This window comes from Microtus oregoni, unplaced genomic scaffold, assembly GCF_018167655.1.
Source record: "Microtus oregoni isolate MIOR12 unplaced genomic scaffold, Mior012 000003F_ref0000135, whole genome shotgun sequence".
In the NCBI taxonomy this organism is placed as follows: domain Eukaryota; kingdom Metazoa; phylum Chordata; class Mammalia; order Rodentia; family Cricetidae; genus Microtus; species Microtus oregoni.
In genome coordinates this window covers 53,441,288-53,461,190 of record NW_024543062.1, presented here as the reverse complement: position 1 = coordinate 53,461,190, position 19,903 = coordinate 53,441,288, and the positions used below count along the sequence as shown (strand labels likewise).

The window sequence follows — 19,903 nt, the reverse complement described above, 5'->3', positions numbered from 1 at the left end:
TACACACACACAAACACATTCACATACGACACAAAACACTATATGTGTCTTTGTGGATGATTAATGTAATGATTTTCAAAGCCTTAAAAATTCTATACATGTATGTCACTTTAATTTAATTAAAAATTCACCTGAGGCTTACAGTTGGGAATGAGCATTTTGGGAGTGAGTTTGAGGAGAAATGAACATTAATGGCAGGGGATTTCAAGTAAATAATCTTCTGTAATTCCCTAACTTGTGGCATTCTATTTTTTTGTATTTTCAACAAATATTGTGCACACTATCAGAAATGAATCTCCTGGTAGTAAAGTGGCTCAGTAAAGATTTTACAAACATCTTTCTTACAAGCTTTTTTATTATTTAAAAAATATTTTGATAATCTTACCTGTTTAATTTATTTACTCTTTTCTTGTGTTTAAGAGATAAATTACTGAGTGTAACTCAGGTCAAGATATAATATTTCTTGTCTGTATTCATGGACATAGGTATCTAGTCTACTTTTTAATCATTTTCATCCCTCATGAATGAAACTTCCCCATTCTTTCCACTTTTGATATTAATGCATATATGCTATGAATTTTACTTTTTTTAAAATTCTATTTTATTTTAAACAATTTTTCTATTTCCCAAACTAATTCAGAATCAAACAGCAGTTTATGCTTGATGCTGAGTAGAAAGTGCACCCACCTAAGTTCTGAGATTCTTCATGCCCTTCTCCATTATAGAACGAGGAGCCTGTCTTTTCCAGAGATGGAAGCAAGTTCTTCATGACTGTTCCTGTCAAACAAGGTGGCCGAGGAGAATTCCATCACATAGCTATGTTCCTGGTTCAGGTAGGATCTGGGATCTTTCTTTGGTATAGTTTCATTGTCATTGAAGGCTCAGTGCTTTTTCCATTTATTTGACTTTGTGCTGGTGTGTGTACACAGGTACACATGACCAGTTGCTCACCTGTGGAAGACAGAAGCCAAGCTCGAGTGCCAGTTCTTTCCTTTTACCTTCTTTGCGGCAGGGTCTCTTAAATTAAATTCTGCTCCTGCTAGGCCTGCTGGTACACGTGCTTGCAGAGGCTCTCCAGTGTCTACCTCCCATCTCACCACAGAAGTGCTGGGGTTGCAGGTGTATGTTACCAATCTGACTTTTACATGGGCTCTGTGGTTTGAAACTCATGTCTTCATAAAGATGTAATGAGAGCCGTATCAACTATGCCATCTTCCCAGACCCAAAGGCTCAATTCTTGTGATATTCAGAGCCTAGAATGAGTGCCATGAAGCTAAGCACATGGGGGTCACACATATTTTGAGAAGGTGATGCCATCAACACACATCACACATATATTCAAGCTGCATCACCACAATGTCAATAAAATTTAGTCAGCAGTATGTACTGTGAATTGAGAGCCTTGACATACAGTTTTATTTGTTTATTTATTTAGACAATATTTCATATAGACCAGGGTGGCCTTGGCTTTACTGTATGATCGATGATGATCTCTGACTCCACCACCAGATGACAGGAGTATAGATGTATGCCACCATATCAGTCTGTGTAGTTCTAGGGATCAAACCCAAGATGCATGTATGTTAAACAAGGTGTTCTACCAACTGAGCTACAGCTCTGAGACACAGAATTTTGTTTTTGTTGTTTTGAGGAAAGGTCTGACTATGTAGCTCTGGTTGTCTTATAACTCACTATGTAGACCGGGGCATTCTCAAACTCTCAAAGACCCAATCTGCTTCTGCTTCCTGAGTGTTAAGATTCAAGGTGTGGAGAGGGGAGGACCTTGGATTTCCCACAGGGCAGGGAATCCTGACTGCTCTTTGGACTAGAGAGGGAGCAGGAGGGGAAGTGGGGAGAGGGGGGGAGGTGGAAATTTTTAATAATAATATTAATAAAAAGAAAAAAATTCAAGGTGTGTTTCATCACACCCAACTGGGATAAAGAACTTAATAACTAAAAAGCATGCTAATCTCAAGAACCTGGGAACAAGCTAGAGAGGTTTTGTTCATTAAATGCACATTTCCTATTTCTTTTACAAGTAACACTCTCCAAACATTACATAGGCTTTAAATGTTTGGACTGACAGTATCACTCAGTAAGTAAAGGGACTTTCTTTGTGAAGCTGATAACCCGAGTTTCATTTATGAAACCCATTTAAAGTTGAAAAAAAAAAACAGACTCCACAAAGTGTCATCTGACTTGCATATGCATGATATAGAATGTGCAACCACACATGTACTTAGTGTACACTTAGTAATAAATAAGTGGATATTATTAAATTTGAATATTCAAAGGCAAGGAGATCCCCATCAAAATCAAATAGTGCAATGAATTGCAAATTCATCTATACTAGAAAATCAACACAGATTTTAAAATACAAAATAATATTTTTAATGTGTTCTCAATGATGCAGAAGCCAAGAAGAAAGAAAAGTTATTCCTTCAAAATCTCAAAAGAATTTTAAAAGTTTAAATTATTTTAAAAGTCAGAAAGTTTATTAATAGTTGATTTAAATATGTCAAGATTAATGAGCCAATTGAAATATAATTTTCAATAATGAACATTCAGGAGGAAACAAGCATCCTTGGAAGTAAAATAAACATCCCACTCTCACAGAGAGAGCTTTATAATGACAAATAATTGTGAGTAAATTGAAATATTATGAGAATTCTCAAGCATGTAACCAAAAGTATCTTATTTTTATGAAATTTAAATATAAATGTGGCATAAAATCTCTCACAAACTTGGTTTATTTAAGTTTTCAGATTATTCATTTCTTGTGCTATCCTGAAGCTGATGAAAACTTAGTAAAGCTCACTGGAGCATCCAAAGACATCGAAGGGGGCCTGCCTGGGAAAAGACATGGGTCAGTAGGAGAGGGAGGGGACAAGAGAGTAAGGTGGGAGTGAATGGAAACAAATACGTGATTTATGTGTCTGAAGATGTCACAATGAAACCCGTGATGTATAATTAGCATATACCAACAAAAACATAGGGAAGTTGTGATTATCTATGTACATATTTGTATCTAGAAATTTTTACTTTGGAATCACAAAATTTGGTGTCAGAACAACAGTGTTACCTAGGGTTTGCATTATTAATCAGTCTCCACAAATGTGACTTTAATCTTAATCAAGGTTGAAGTAAAAAAATAGGACATGTGTAATTTCTACAGCGAAGAGGAAGACTGATTTTCTTAGTATGCTATTAAGGTAGAAAAGTGGACGAGTTAATTATACACTTGTGAGTAATGCAATTGCATTTAGTTCTAAATAAATACATGTATTTGTATATGAATAAATTTCCAAGGTTTTCTGTGTCAAACTATTGGATTATTATTAGAACAGGCAGGTAAGATTTTAAGGTAATATTTTCAGTTTCTATATCAAAAATGGAACATTAGAAAATAGATTTATTTATCTTTTTCTAACTATATCTAGATATTATTAGGGAAATATTTTGTCCAACAAATTGCACTTCATAAATATTATAAATAATCAGGATATTTTAGTGAATCTTTATTAAGAGTCATCTTATTATTTATGTGTATGAGTTTGTCTGTGTGTGTATCTATTTTTTGTGTGTGTTTGGGGGGGGCGCGAGCACATGTTTATCTGTTTATTGATGGAGGAAGGTCATTGGCTAATAAAGGAACTGCCTTGGCCCATTTTATTGGTTGAAAGATAGGTGGGAGGAGTAGGCAGAACAGGACGCTGGGAGGAAGAGGAAGTGGGCTCAGTCTCGACAGCTCTCCTCTCTGGGGCAGACGCCTGAGAGAGACGCCATGCTCCCAGCTCCCAGGCAGATGCACGCTATGAAGCTCCGACCCAGATTGGACATAGGCTAGAATCTCCCCGGTAAGCACACCTTGGGGTGCTACACACAGATGATTAGAAATGGGCTAAATTAATATGTGAGAATTAGCCTAGAAGAGAATGGGCCAAGCAGTGTTTAAATGAATACAGTTTGTGTGTTGTTATTTTGGGGCATAAGCTAGCCAAGCAGGCAGCCGGGGTGCTGGAGACGCAGCCCCGCCACCCTTATTACTACAGATTGGCGCCCAACGTGGGCTTAATCTCAGGGTCATGGGTTCGAGCCCCACCTTGGGCGCCAAAATGTAGCGGCGTAAACGAATGCAGACAGATTGTAAAAATATATATAGTTTTAATGTAGAAATAGACTTACAGAACCACCGTTCCCGCGGAGACCAGGAAAGCAGAAGAGAGAGCTCGGAGCACGCTCGCCAAATTTATAGGCAGACATTAGCCCGAGGCGAACACGCCCCCTAAGGGGCGGGACTTATCCCTACAGTTTATGCCCTTATAAGCCTGTGAGAATGTCAGATCCTCTAGAGCTCGAATTATGGAAGTAAGCTGATTTTGAGCCACCTGACATGGGTGCTGGAATTCAAACTGAGGCTCTCTGGAAGAGCAGAATGTCTTCTTAACAACTAATCTACTTCTTTAGTCTTTTTTGAATTGTTAAAACCACATACTCTTAAATTTAGCTAACATTTTAACACTCAAGATGGTCCCATTGGTAAAGCAACCAATATATAGGCAAGGGGACCTAACTTTGGATTCATGGTACTTAAAAGCATGGTCAGAGACATCTGTCATACTTGGGGGATGGAAACATTTGGATCACCATAATTTACTGGCCACTCAATCTAGCCAGCTCAGGAGAAATCCTGTCTAAAAAGACAAGGAAGAGCTAAATTGTGGGAGATACCCATGTCAGTCTCTGGCCTATACCCAGATACAGATAAATATATGCATGTACATGAATACCCTCACCAAAGAAAATCTTTACAAATGAATCGGAGAGTGAAGACTAGAAAAATACATACAATATAAGATAATATTCACAGTTCCAAATGAAGTCAGTTTCCTTAACTGATTTAGAATAAGACAGTATCTAGTACTGTGCTGGGCAGATGGTGTCCTCCAAAAACAGGACTTTCACATTTGGTTAAGAGTTTCTCTTTACTTTTTGAAATTATTCTTGTGATTTTCATCTCTTTATACAATGGAATACGATTATGATTCCTACATTCCCTCATTCTCTCCATGGCCTCTTTAATACATCCCTTTCCAACTCCATGTTTTGCTGTTGTTGTATTATAACCACTAATTCTAATTAGTGCTGCACAGATATACCCAGGAAGGGCAACTGATAGAGCATGGGAAACATACCAGTGGCCACATTCTCAAAAAAACAATGATTCCCCTCCAGCAGCCATCTGCTGCCAGGAGCTCCTTAGTAAGGAACAGACCAAGGGTTTCTCTTGAAGCCTTGAAAAGAATTTCATCTTCTCCCTGAAGCAGCCTGGTGTGCAGTCTCATTCATTATTCCTGCAATGTCCAGAGCAACTTCCTGGAGCAGTTGTCTTGTCTCTGCTCGTCTTTCATACAGAGTGTGAAAGTTGTCACTGAAGTAGCAAACTTTCCTCTTTTCTGGGTGCCATTAAGGGCGTTTATAATTTCATCTCTGAGAAAAGGACAAGACTGTGTATTGTCTGTAAAATTTCTGTGAGTTGACTCAAATTCATATTTTTTTAGGTGTTTGGTGTTTAGGAGAAAACATTTTATAGTTCATCAATATGCCCAGAACTCGCACACACATATAAACACACACAGGTACAGCTTCACACACACATGCACACATATATAGAAAATTAAGGGACATAGCTTGAAACTTCTTATTTTAATTACTAACAGCTATTAAACTGTACATGTATAGTCAGCACAACATTTTCAAAAAATAACACATGATTAAATTAATGGGAGAATAAATAAATGTGTTGCAGTCCTGCCATTCCTATTATTTTTCCTCAATTTGTGCATTTATTTCCAGTTCCTTTTTACATAAAAATAAGAAAGAACCTTTTCTTTAAAGATTTCAATTAATGTAATTTAGGTTTTCAACATTTAAAGAGTGATACATGGTTTTTCTGATATCCTCTAATGGAATTTTTAATATTTTGCATTTATCATATTCTGAAATGTTATTTTAATAGAACTGTAGCATTCACTCAAGCAGACTTGTTATACTTTCTTTAAATGATCCATTTTCATCATTAAAGTTATTCTACTCTTTGCTGGTAGATTCTCAGACAAGAAGCCCTATTCACAAACAATTCTATTTTCAATTGCCCCCAAAGAATTTATTTCTAAATGTTCAAAGATCCCTAAGGGTATTAGTCAGTGTTTTCTACAGGAAAACAATTGATAAAATAAGTGCATATGAAAAGAGGAACCATAAGATTGTCTTAAATGATACAGTGGGGAAGGCTAACAATATCTGTCTCACGCTGGACAGGTATAGTCCAGCAGTTTCTCAGTCCATATGAATGGATGTCTCAGTAGTATGAGTTTGGCCCTGAAAACCTGAGAAGTTGCTGGAGAGTCACCTTCGCTATACATTTAATGCCTAAAATGTTGATTCTAATATCTGCAAAGTGAGGCAACAACAAGGGGTTAGATGGACTTAGCTGCAAGTGATTAAAGCAAAACATCCCTTGTATCGTGGCCTTTCCTTTGGACCACCACAGTATAATGATGACCATATTTTAGGGTGCATATTTCCACTTCCAATAATCTGATCAAAATATCTGTCACAGGGATAATCATATTATTGCCTTCTTGTCAATTCCAGATCCAATAATGTTGACAACCCAAATTGTATACCCCCCCATTTCACCAAATAAATCACAGGCATATGTAATGTGTTTGTTTTGGTTTCATATATAATGACAAGTGGCTCTTCAAAACAAAACAGCATAATTTATAACCAAAAGAAAGTGGGCATTGCATTAATGACCTCTCACCTTGCCTTTCATGGTCTTCCTTGCTTTCCATTAGGCAGCAATCCACTGCTTGTAAAGAGCTCTGGTCATGATGAGCCCTGGCAACATGGTGACATGCAGTCAAAACATCTGCCGTTTTCATCCACGGGGCTCAATTGTGCCTGGTAGCCTCTTGACTCACTCGGGACAAGTTCATTTGTTTGAAGTGTTTCCTGAATGAGACAAGTGAATCTTTGCAAACATTTTGCTCACTTTCACAAGTGTAGATAAAGACAAAGGGCAAGCTACCCAAGTCTCTAAGACTCTCTTCTGTTTGGAGTGGAAGGGTTGTGCTCATGAGGTTTGTTGGATTTTTTTTTTTCACATTTATCCCTTGTCAAGGTAATTGAATAAAAAGATATAATTCTTGTATTTTTATTAGTCTCCTATTAAATATGATAATGATTTTCTGTAAAATACACCATTACATTATGATATTCTCTCTCTTATTACCTCTTTCCCCTTTGCTGTGTGTATAAGCACAAGTGCATGTGTGGAAGCTAGGTGTCAACCTTGAGTGTCATTCCTCAAGGACTACCTACCTCAATATTTGAAAAATGGAGAGCTCAATAAAATTCAATAAAATAAAAAAAGAAAACAATCTCTTGCAATTAATCAAAGAGACTAGGCTTGTTTGGACCATGAGCCCCAGGAATCTGCTTGACAGCGTACACACCCCAATGGCCAGTTACTGTTGCTTTTTCCCAGTCTCTCTCATGGAGAATCAAACTCGGGTCTTCATGCTTTCACAGCATTCGTTGTGCAGAGTGTTTTATCTCCTTGCCTTCATCATGATATTTAAAATTTGTATTTGAAATATATGTGTTTTTTCACAATGCCAAATACTCATTAAATTAATTATTTCTTATTAGCATTTAGTTGATGCAATATATTACCAACTATTTGTTCAATGTTTCAGTGAGACCATATGCATTGTACAAATTCATTTGTATTTTAGACTGTTATTTAATATGTGTAAATTGCAATTTTTGTACCCAAAGTAAAATACTTGTATTCCTTATATACATGTTTCCAAATTGCTTTCATTAGGAATGTGTGAAAGCAGATTAGTGAACATTGTCTTGTGTTTCAAATAATCACTTAAAACAATACTTGAAAACACTGTTTGGAGTGTTAGAGAGACAATACAGGCTTAAGAACACATACTCCACAATTACCTGAATTGGGACCCAGCACCCAGATATTCCTATCCATCTAGTTCACAGAGTAGGAGGGAGAGTAGTGGTGGACTTTGTGATTTCCAGCCCAGCCATAATAAATGCCGCAGGTTCAGCAAGGGACTCTGCCTCCATGGAATAGGAGATGAAGATGGTAAGAGGACACTCAGTGCCTTCTTGTGGCCTCCACCCATGGGCATAGGCAAGTGAACCTTCACATACATTTTTACATACAGCTACACAGACACAGGAACATAAATGTTTGATCTTATGGAAAGAGTATCTAACTGTTGTCAAACATGAACGTGTTCCTCCGAGTAGTTATTGGCATATGATCTATCTACTAGTCATTCTCATTGCTGTGACAAAATGCCCCACAAAAGTAACATTTATTTTGCTCACAGTTTAAAAATACTCTCCATGATGATGGAAAGGGAGGATGTCAGGAACTTGGCATGGCTAGTCTCATAGAATCCATATTCAGGAGTAGAGAGAGATGAGGGCTGGTTTCAGCTCACTTCCTCTGCTGTATTCAGTACAGGACCCTGGATCATGGAATGGAACTGCCCACACTTAGGACACATGTTCATTACTCAGTTAACCTAACCTAGAGACTCCCTCATGTGCATACCCAGCAGAGTGTCTCCTAGGTTATTTCAAGTCATGTTATCTTGAGAGTCAAGATTAAACCTCACCATATCCCTTCCCACTCAGAGAAGGGTGAACAGTGTTTTAAGACTACCATCTTTCCAAATTGTGTTAAGTAAAAATATTGTTCAATGTTGTATCTGCCCACTTTGTCTATACAAGTTTCACATATTAGAGTTGATGATTCCACTCAGAACCATTTAAGTTACTTTAGTCAGTGTTAAGTAGTGTAGAGAATAGCACTCTCACAAAACAATCCTATCACCTAATCAACCTAATAAAAGTTTTTCATTAAATTTCACTACTCTATCTGATTAGGACATTGTCTGAAAACAATGGGTTCATTTTCTGTGATGAATAGACAGTAAATTAACGCATGCTACTTTTAAGCAGTGCAGTATTTTCCTTATTTAGAGACCATAGAATTTAGGCAAAATTTAATATCAGATATTTGAATAAACAGCGAGTTATTGGGTGACAAACACAGGCACTGCTAAATATGCCAACATGTCCCCAGTTTTTGAATAGAAATGAATGATTCATATTTTACTTTTTTGCATGAGATAAAATCATCACCAATTCAGCATGTGTGTGTGTCTGATGTCTAGTATCCAATACAGCTGCTCTATTCTGGATTTCCAGCCCTCTTTGGAGAATGATGAAGTCATATGATTGTTTGCTGTTTTATTCTGAGTTAAGAGTTGAAGAGTTGAACCCAAAGTACATTGCTCTGCTGTAGCCTCTTTCAGAACTACACCCAGATTTAAATCTACACTTCGCGTTTCTAGTCTGCCACGTTTATATAGAAGAGATGATAGATTCATCAGAAGATATAATTTCTGTGTAATAAAAATTTGTATTCTTTGGTACATTGTTAAATTTCCATTTTTTCACTCGAGAGAGGGTACAACTGGAAAAACTACTTATAACCAAGCCTGATATCATGAATTTAATTACGGGAGCTCACAAGGTGGAAGAGACACATGACTCCCCCAGATTGTCCTCTAACTATCACATATATGCCATGTTGTACACACACACACACACACACACACACACACACATACACACACATAAACATATCAATCAATCATCAATGTTAAAAATGTAAATTTACTTTCTTTGACTTGATGTTTCCTTAAAGTGTTTAAAAAACTACCCTAAGTTCAGACAACCCCTTGTGTAAATTAATCAAGTTTCCACATTTAATTTTATGTGCTTGATAATAATCTAATACATTCTGAGTGGTCTGGAATGAGTTACTTGGAGAACCATACAAAAGTTAACGTGTTTACTATTATGTAATATAGTGTTTAATGTAAGTCATAGGAAAATTAGTGAAGCACTTAGTAGAAAATATGGGTTCATGCTTTCCCTAGAGATTATTTATTATGTTAGAAATATATAACTGGAAGTGATGGATATTCAAAATAAAATTAGAAAGTCATGAACTTCCAATAATGTGTCCAACCATAAATTTTTTTCATAGTTTTAACAGTGTATCTTTGTTGCAGTAGTATTTTAGTACTGTGAGACACTGTCTCATATTTAGCTCAGTCTGGCTTTTTATTTACATAGGGCAGTCTGGATTGAGCTCCTCATCTCCCTGTTCAGCCTCTAAATCTGGGTCTATAGGTGTGCACCACCATAGCTGGCTTTAAATGTGTAATATATGGGACCAAATACATCTGTGAAGTGAATACTGCATGACTATACTCTTTTCCACACTGTATCCAAGGCTTTTTGAAAGGGTTTGTGTTTTATTCATAGCCAAACTGAAACAATCTACACACACACCAAAATTTCCTGGGAAACAAACAAACAAAAGAAAAACTCAGAAATCTGTGAACCAAAGGTCTTTCAAACTAGTCACAAGTATAGTATGGTGTTTTCAGTGATTTTTCATCTTGAAATTGACATTATAGATGAATGAATATATTGATGCAATAAAACTCTGTTCTTGGAACAATCAAAGCAAATCCTGAAAGCAGGTAAGGATGAAAGCATAGTTGTTTAGGATTCCAAGCTGGTCTTCAGAGGCTACCTGGCTAAAATCTCACAGATTTTCTGTTGTCCTAACATTTTTACCTTTGGTCTACAAAGACTTAAATCATAGTATTACCTCAGATAGTGTATATATATATATATATATTTGATAGTGATAGCCAGAAGGGTAGAGAATTTGTAAGAACAAGATTCCATCCATTTGTTTTCTTTCTTTCATTGAGGAACGTTCTGGTTATGTGACCCAGACTTACTGTGATCAGGGTATCAGAGAGTTCCCAATCCTCCTGCCCCAGTCTTCTGAGCTGAGAGATGGTAGGCACACACCTACATAGTGGGCAGCAATAGGGCATTTCAGAAGATGGAAATGAAGAAGACTAAGACTGTTTTGAAGAAAGATTTGTTGCTATAACAATAGAGTGGCATCTAAACTATTTGCTTACTTTCTGCTTCAAATAGAATTGGCAGTAATATGTGGTAAGAAAATTTTCCCAATGATACACCTATATTCTGAACATAGTTACATCAAAGATGCTTTCAGAAGAATATTCCTCAGGTAGTAACATTCTCTCAAAGCAATGTTATAGATCTGGGAGTTAATAACGGCAATTACAAGTTTTCAAAATCCAAATTTTTTATAATTTCTTGTCCTAGACATATAATAAAACTGCAAATTTTAATTGTATCATTTATTTGTATTCCACATATCTAGGTCTATTTTATATGCTTGTAAACTCTTTGATATATGAACAACATAGATGTATTTTATTTCCAACCTTGACTTTAATTTTTCACTGTGTTTGTTTGTGTCTATATATAACTCCTTTAGCGATCATGTATCAGATATTTACATGACTATTCAAAACAGTAGCAAAATTGTAGCTATGTAGTAGCAATGAGATACTTTTATAATTGGGATCACCACAGCATGAAGAACTGTATTAAAAGGTCACAGTTATCCATGTGGGCGCCATTCTGCAACATGAAGGGCCAGGCCTGCTTGTTTGGGTTTCTGTCCCACCCAGTACCCCACAACTGTTTAGCTCCAAAGAAAATCACACATAGGTCTCCATAAATTATAAGCTTATTGGCCCATTAGCTCTATCCTCTCACTGGCTAACTCTCACATCTTGATTAACCCATTTTTTCTGATCTATGTTAGCCATGTGGCTCAGTACCTTTTTTCAATGGAGCAGATCACATCCTGCTGGTTCGGTGATCTGGGCAGGTGTGGGAGGAATCAACTTCCTCCTTCCCAGAATTTTCCTGTTCTCATTACATCATTTCTATTTCCTTTCTGATTTTTCCACCTATATTTCCTGATTGGACAATCAGCGTTTATTTAAAACATGATTGACAGAATACAGACAGTTCTCCCACAAACGATGGTTGAAACCACAACCCTAGCTGAAAAGCTATGGTCAGCTAATGATTGCTGAGAGAGGGTGAATCCATCTTTTCCAGAGATGACCCTCTGCTAGGTTATCCGATGTCAAGTGGTCAATATTAAACACATGTGCAAATGAACTATATTAAGTCAATTCAGTGGAATGCATTAATGTATACATACATGCCTTTACCAATAAATATGCATAAATATATCTGCATATATACGTGTGTGAGACGGAAAACAATAATTTGAAAGGTCACTGGGGGCACATCAGAGTTGAAGGCGAGAAAAATGGGTAGAATTAAGTAAATGCAGTATTCACGTATGAAATTCTCAAAAATGTTAAGGTAATTTTTATTATTGTGATTTAATGATATTGGAACACCTTTTCAGACAGATGCATGCCAGTACACTTAAAGTACACATACCTTCCTGTGTCCATCTTGCTTTCAAATGAGTCATCAAATAAAAGGATGAATAGAAAATGTATTTAAACATTGTCACTTGGTGAATTAATTTTTATTTAACTTTCACAACCTTTGTATGTTTTTTCAATAAATAAAAAGTACGGTACCATTTGACAAAAAACAAAAAAATAAGAAAAAATAAGTGTCAAGGAGAAAACATGAAAATGAGGTGCCAGGGAATCTGACGTTGCCAGCGGACTCTAAATTAGGGCAGATGTTAGAAAAGCAATACCAGTCATGCATGTTGACACATTCCTGCAATCCAGTGCTCCAGAGCCTGAGTCACACATGCCTGATATCCAGCAATCAGGAGTCTGTGGCATAGGGCAAAGTGATCTCCAGTCTCAAAAACAAACACAGGCAAGAAAGTCATCACAGGTGAAGAGCACATGTGTGTCCTATGACTAAGAGCCCCAGCCCCAGGTGATTCCTCAGCCACATGCCTCTGGAGACATAAGGAAGTTTAATTTTTAAGAATAAAAATGTGGGGACCACAGATAGAGTCTGTGGATGAACAACTTCTAGCATTTTGTCGCGAGATGAGTGTGGCTGACTAAAATTTGGCTACTTCAAAGCTAAGAAGCCTTTGCCAAGAAATGGTATTTGTCTGTAGTGAAGGACAGGCAATTAGCCTGATCAGATCAATGTGTGCTGGACTGAGATGTCATGAGCATGTGCAATTTCTCACACAGAAAAGAAGAGAAAAATGTTTGTGGAAGCATATGGCCTTGTCCTGGCTTGAGTATTATATAACTTACCAAATGTTATGGTAGTACACTCATAAGGAAGGACAAGAATAAAAGGCATTGCTGGGTTGCAGCAAGGTTTCTTTGGAAACGTTTGCTACGACACTGCTGTCCAACTGCCCAGCTGCCCCCTCTGTCTATAGACGTCACGGTGGAGCCAAGTGCTTCGCTCATGATAACTCTCAGTTGCATGGCTACCTGGCACTTCCTGAATTGTTTACTTATAGCTCAGGGAGAAAGGGACTGTCCCGCCATGGTCTTTTTATTAGAACACGTGTGAGTCCTTGATTTTAATGTAGGAAACTGGATGTTAGTTGAGAAAGAATTAGATGAAGCAAAGGCTGCCAGTATTGTTTTTTGTTTACCACAGGGACACTGTTTAAGTAAAAATGAGAAATCAATATTTTCAATTTTATTTTTTGCAGAGCAAAAATGAGCAAATTACAGTGCGGCATCTGACATCAGGAAACTGGGAAGTGATACGGATCTTGGCCTATGATGAAACAACTCAAAAAATGTGATTGTTTTTGCTTCTCTACATGGCTGCCATCAGCATTGTCAAGTGTAATCTTTTACATTATAAGAGAATATTTTTTTTTATCAAAGCTCTTGTTCAAATAAGCTACTCATGTAACAGCGACCCTCTCTTTGGAAGCATTTTTTTGGAGCAAGACAGTAGACTGTTCTTGCAGGGGACCCAGGTTCAGTTCCCAGCACCCATATTGGGAGATTTGCAACTGCTCATAATTCCTGCTCCAGGGGAACCTGCCACCCTCTGCTGGCCTCTGCCTCCTCCACTTGCATGCACATATGAATAGAAATACACATATGAACAAATATACACATATGAACAGATATATACATATGAATAGAAACACAGATATGAACAGATACACACATATGAAAAGATATACACATATGAACAGATATACACATATGAACAGATATATACATATGAATAGAAACACAGATATGAACAGATATACAGATATGAACAGATATACACATATGAACAGATATATACATATGAATAGAAACACAGATATGAACAGATATACAGATATGAACAGATATACACATATGAACAGATATATACATATGAATAGAAACACAGATATGAACAGATATACAGATATAAACAGATATACACATATGAACAGATACATACATATGAATAGAAATACAAATATGAACAGATATACAGATATGAACAGATATACACATATGAATAGAAATACACATATGAATAGAAATACACATATGAACAAATACGCGTAAATACAAATAAATCTTAAAGCTGATGTCTTTGCTTCGTTCACAGACACTGCACAGACCCAGTCCCTGTCACATACTCTTCAGACTTCGGGAAAGATTATGAAGTAGAGTGATTATTTTACAAAACAAGACACGTACATTTCCCAGTTGGAACAAATTCCCATGACTGAATAACAAAACAGCTCTTGCCTGTCTTTTTGTAGGGTTAGAAAATTCAAGTGAAAAACTAAGGTTGACAGAAATACATATACCTCTAATGTCCTTGCTATTTTTCCTCCCAACAGTTACTTTCTGAGCACAGAGTTTTCTCCCCGAGGGAGGCAGCTGTACAGGTAGGTGGTGTGAATGCTTTTTCCCTAGGTTGACTTTTCAGAGGCCATGAACACAAGATAACAGAGGTGTGGGGAAAGCTCAGCTCATTTTCAATATGGCAAGGGAACAACCAGCCTCCCACATGACACCCCTACACTCTTGGTCATGTCTCTTGGGCATAAACCTTAGCAGGTACAGGGAGCTACAGATGGATTTAGGTTTTTTGTCTTGCTGTTTACATATGTGGGTTTTTAGTATGTTTTGTTTTGCTGATGACAAAAAAAAAGGCAAATCACTCACTTCAGAGAGAATAAAAGCAGTTTATTCTGGAACCAGAGTAAGTGACCATGACAAGGGAACATAGATTCAGGTCACATCAAATACTTTGTTCCAATTGGGTACCAGTGTCACAGAGCTTTTATAGTAATATGGCATAGAAGTCATGAATTAAGATACTTTTCAAGTATATTGGTGAGAACGTCAGTAGATAACTTATAGTAAGCCTTCCAAATCTGTTCTATATGTTGAACTCAGGTTCTTCCTTATAAATTTAGTTCATACTAAAACACAGCAAGGAAGACATTAAAAACCTGGGTTAATTTTTAATATGGCCAATCTCTGCAAGAAAGAAGTTTACAATTTTACTCTGGTCCTTTGGCTGTGACCATCTGGAAGCCTGGGGGATTATGCCCAGACTAGAGATTTCTATGTCACTTCTTCATTTTATTTTTCTACATTTATAGTTTCACACTACTTTTTGTGCATGTGTGTGTGTCTTTTCTTGCCTCCCTACATTACAGACATTTACATATTTTTCTAGCAATCTTTCCTTCTGCTCCATCTCATGTTGAGTTTTCTGTACGTCAATCAACGTGACATTAATATAATTTATTCCTGTATAACATAATAGCATGATGGAAGGGACTTTTAATACAAATTCAAGCAAGCAATAACTTTTTTCTCTTTTTCTAATTATTTTTTGTTTGTTCCTGTGTTGAGGGTCATAAAATTAAATAAGATTTCTGTAGAAGGTAGCCTTATCTGAGTCTAGAATGTTCTTTACTTAAACAAAATGAAGCAATACTTTGTGAATATTCACATCTGCCCATCATCCCCAAATGTGAAACTAAATCCATCAAGGTCTCAAGAGTTCAGCCAGTCAGCATTAAAATGTCTCCTCATTCTACCAGCTCTCAGCAGGACCCACAAGAAGGACTTTTTATTTGGGGCAGGCAAAGGGTCTATTATTTTCAGATTCTACATGCACTTTCTCATTTCCATTTCACACGCCTATTTTAAACATGTCAAGACTGCTATAGTTATTCTCAGTGGAAATCTACCCTGTTTGAAGAAGTTTCACCTCTCCTTCTTACCAAGTCACCTAGCTTTCTTTTAAGGGTAAAAATGCATATGAAGTACAGGGGATAGAGTGCTCACTGAAAGCAGGGTAATTGGAGTTTGGATTTCCAACTATGCAAAACCTGGTTAGAGGAAAATCCTGTGTTTGAGAGGAGAAGACATTGGGCCCGCAGAACAAGCCAGCTTGCTAGACTAGCTGGAATAGACAATCTCTTAGTTCAGAGAGAGACTGTGTCCAATTAAATAGAGTGGGGGAACACTTGAGGGAGTAATTCACATTAACCTTTGACCATCACAAAAATGGATATGCACAGGAACACACACCCTGGAGAATGGTACCCCTCACATTCAATGTGAGTCTTTTCATATGAATTAACGCAACTAAGGAAATCTCACAAAGACATGGTCATAGAACAATCAAATCTAGATAATTCATCATTATGACTCTAGAATGTGAATTTGGCAGTAAAAACTAACCCCCACAACTATGAACAATATTTTAGAGATGTAGAAATAATTGATCATATTTTATTCTTTTCATTAAAAAAAACACAAAACGAAATGTCTGTTGGAGACAAACCTTGGTCAGGGTCATTGGATGAAATACTTGAGACTATTTGCTCTGATCAGTCTAAATGTGACTATAAGCATATCAACTGCTTAGATTTGAGTTACTTGCATCATGACTGGGTCTATGCAGTCAATGGTTCATGACCTGACTGGTGTAGTGGACTGTCCTAGAAAGCAAATATCGTGCTAATATGTGTCCTCTTACATGACTCATTAAGTGCCAGTTGACTTGACAGGAAGATGTAGTTTGACCCAGAAAACTCAATCATCATCTTGCTTGAGCTGTAAAAATGTCCTGTGTTGATTTAGTGTGTGGAAGAGTCAGAACAGCTACCAAACCCAGTGTTTATATTTTTGTCTAATAGCACTCTATTTTTGTTTGTTTGTTTGTTTCAGGAATGTCATAAACAGAGTAGTGTAAAGGGTAGCTGGGGAGATAATGGGTAAAGAGCTTGCTGTACAAGCATGAGGATCTGAGTTCTGATCCCCAACCCTTATGTAAAAAGTGGTGCATGTCTGTAATCACAGTGATGGGTAAATGGAAACACAGGAGGATCCCTGGAGCTGTGAGCCAGCCAGTAGAGCTGAAATGGCCAGCTTTGGGTTCTGTGAAAAACTCTGTCCCAAAAAACTAAAGTGTGGAGAAATAACGGGTGACACCAAACATCAGCATTTGGGCCCTGCACATAGCACACACGAGAGTGTTCCTGAGCACAAATGCATATTACACATATAAACACACTAAATAGATAAGTTCTAAATACCAAAGGTAATCTCTAGAGAGCGTAGATGTGAAAACAACTTTATGGAAGAGGACAGAGAAAAGCTTCAAATCTTAGTGTTACCACTGATAAGGTATATGTAACTCAGAAACTTGCTCATTTTCTTTGGAATAATAGTTCAACATCATTGTAGATGTATTTAACATAACTGAATTTATCCCTAAAAATTGTTTAAATGGAAAAATTCATGACCATAGTTCAAATAAATTTCTATGATTATCTCACAAGTCATTGAAGGATGAAGTTTTAAGTGCCTAGTATGTCTGTGGATTGTGATGATCTCACAGCATTTCAAGTATAAAGTTGTAGCTTTGAGGTCAGGAAATAACACTAAGCCTGGGTTCCTTCTCCCACCCTTGCATCCATTCTAATACCTCTTCTCTTTTTCCTAGCATTGTCATACAGTACACATTATCGTTAACATGCTTATTCACACATGCATGTGTGTGTATGAAATTGTGAACCATTCTAAAATGTGGTTGGGAACACTTTGTTCAAATAAGCTTTTTGAAGTTTTTGCTTACTGTCTATTAATTATGCACAATACTAATACTGTCCTTCTGACAGTATGACATTATCATATATGCATGCCTTTTGATCATATTCACTTAGGGTCTTATTGCTCTTCTCAAGTCTCCCTTCTGCTGTGTGTATATGTGTGTGTGTGTGTGTGTGTGAGAGAGAGAGAGAGAGAGAGAGAGAGAGAGAGAGAGAGAGAGAGAGTTTTGTTAAGTTTATTTATAGGAACATGGACACCTGGTCAGTGGCTAAACCGCACAAGAAAATGTCTCTCCTTCCCTCAGGAGCCATCAGCTACCCAGACTTTCTAAAGACATCTATCATGAGTTCTCTTCTCTTTTTTGGCAGGCGGGGGAGTGGAGAAAGCATATGTTTTCATCTGCTGATTAGGCTAATATTGCACGTGGAACTATTTATAAAATAGAAAGTATTGATATGTGGTTTAATCTTAAATAAAAGGTCATAACTTTCTGACCTAAAGCAACATTATCATAAAATAAGAAAAAACTCCCATTGATCTCATATGTCAGTAATGTTTCATGTATTATCAAACACAATTGTAGCTTCTTTAGTTAAGATTCTAGGGCTTAAAATTTAAGATGTTGTATTATAATGTTTAGAGTTTTGAGGTTACAAACTTATGGGCTTCATTTGGGAAAATTGTCGAAATATTTATTCATCCTTTGGCTGCTGTTTATTAAAGACTGCTTTATCTGTGCTTCTATGAGGAAGTTCTGTCTTTTATTCTGTATATAGAAATATCTATGAAGAAATCTTAGGGGCTGGAGATAGCTTAGTAGTTAAAAGTCTGTAATGCACTTACAAAGGACCACAGTTCTGTTCCCAGGGCCCAGACACCCTCTTCTGTCCTCCTCAGGTATTCACACACACATGCACATACACACGTGAATATACATGTAAGTAAAAATGAAATAAATATTAACAGGGAAAATGGAATTAACAATAAATTGTAGGGAATACTGTGTAAATCAGTGAATTTATTAATAGTTATATACACCTACAACTTATATGTACATTTCATAATTTTAATGTTATCCCCAGAAGAAAAATATATATGACATAACTTTAAACATGGAAATTGATTTTGTATGTTTTGAATGATTCACAAGTTAGAAGGTATTTCCATAGAAGAAGTAAGGCAACTTTTCTGTTTGACTATATATTAATGTTGATGCCATGAAGTTCAAGTAGCTATATTAACAATTTTCTCATTTTTGTTTTATTTTTTCAGTGCTTCTACCGAGGGGCCGTTGAATCGTGATTGCATCTCATGCAACTTTATGAAAGATGATTGCACATATTTTGATGCCAGCTTCAGTCCCATGAACCAACATTTTTTGTTATTCTGTGAAGGTTAGATAGTATATGCTTTTCTGTAGGATCCCTTCCATCTACTTGGTTTGACAAGTTTCATTGTTAGTAGGTATTTATAAATTTGATAATTGCTGAGATTCCATGTTTATTCCACTGTTTCACTTAGAGAAGGCCAGAAGAGGGCTACAGATTTCATGGATCTGGAGTCGGTGGTTGTGAGTTACTAAAGTTGAGAACTGGAAACTGAATCTCGGTTCTTTCTAAGGACAATATATGCCCTTAACTACTGAGTCATCTCTCCAGTCCCCTCAAACAGAAATCGTATGGAATTATAGTAGATGTACAATCTATAGGGACATCTGAACTTGGGGAATCTAAAGAGGTAGACAATTATTTTTACAAAATCACAATGCAATAATAATCTGTCTTTAAAGAAAAACAGCAACTGCTTTCCCCCTAATGAGCAATTTT

General features: G+C 36.8%; 1 protein-coding gene across 3 annotated transcripts in view; it reads left to right on the top strand.

The window, feature by feature from the left end:
• Dpp10 (dipeptidyl peptidase like 10) overlaps positions 1–19,903 on the top strand; it is a 1,484,741-nt gene that overhangs the window by 1,416,604 nt on the left and 48,234 nt on the right. For all 3 annotated transcript variants that reach the window (XM_041649248.1, XM_041649247.1, XM_041649249.1), the window contains exons 13-16: positions 726–833; positions 13,706–13,797; positions 14,840–14,887; positions 19,350–19,471. In XM_041649248.1, the coding sequence (XP_041505182.1) occupies positions 726–833; positions 13,706–13,797; positions 14,840–14,887; positions 19,350–19,471 (370 nt within the window). The remainder of the gene's footprint in view (positions 1–725; positions 834–13,705; positions 13,798–14,839; positions 14,888–19,349; positions 19,472–19,903) is intronic.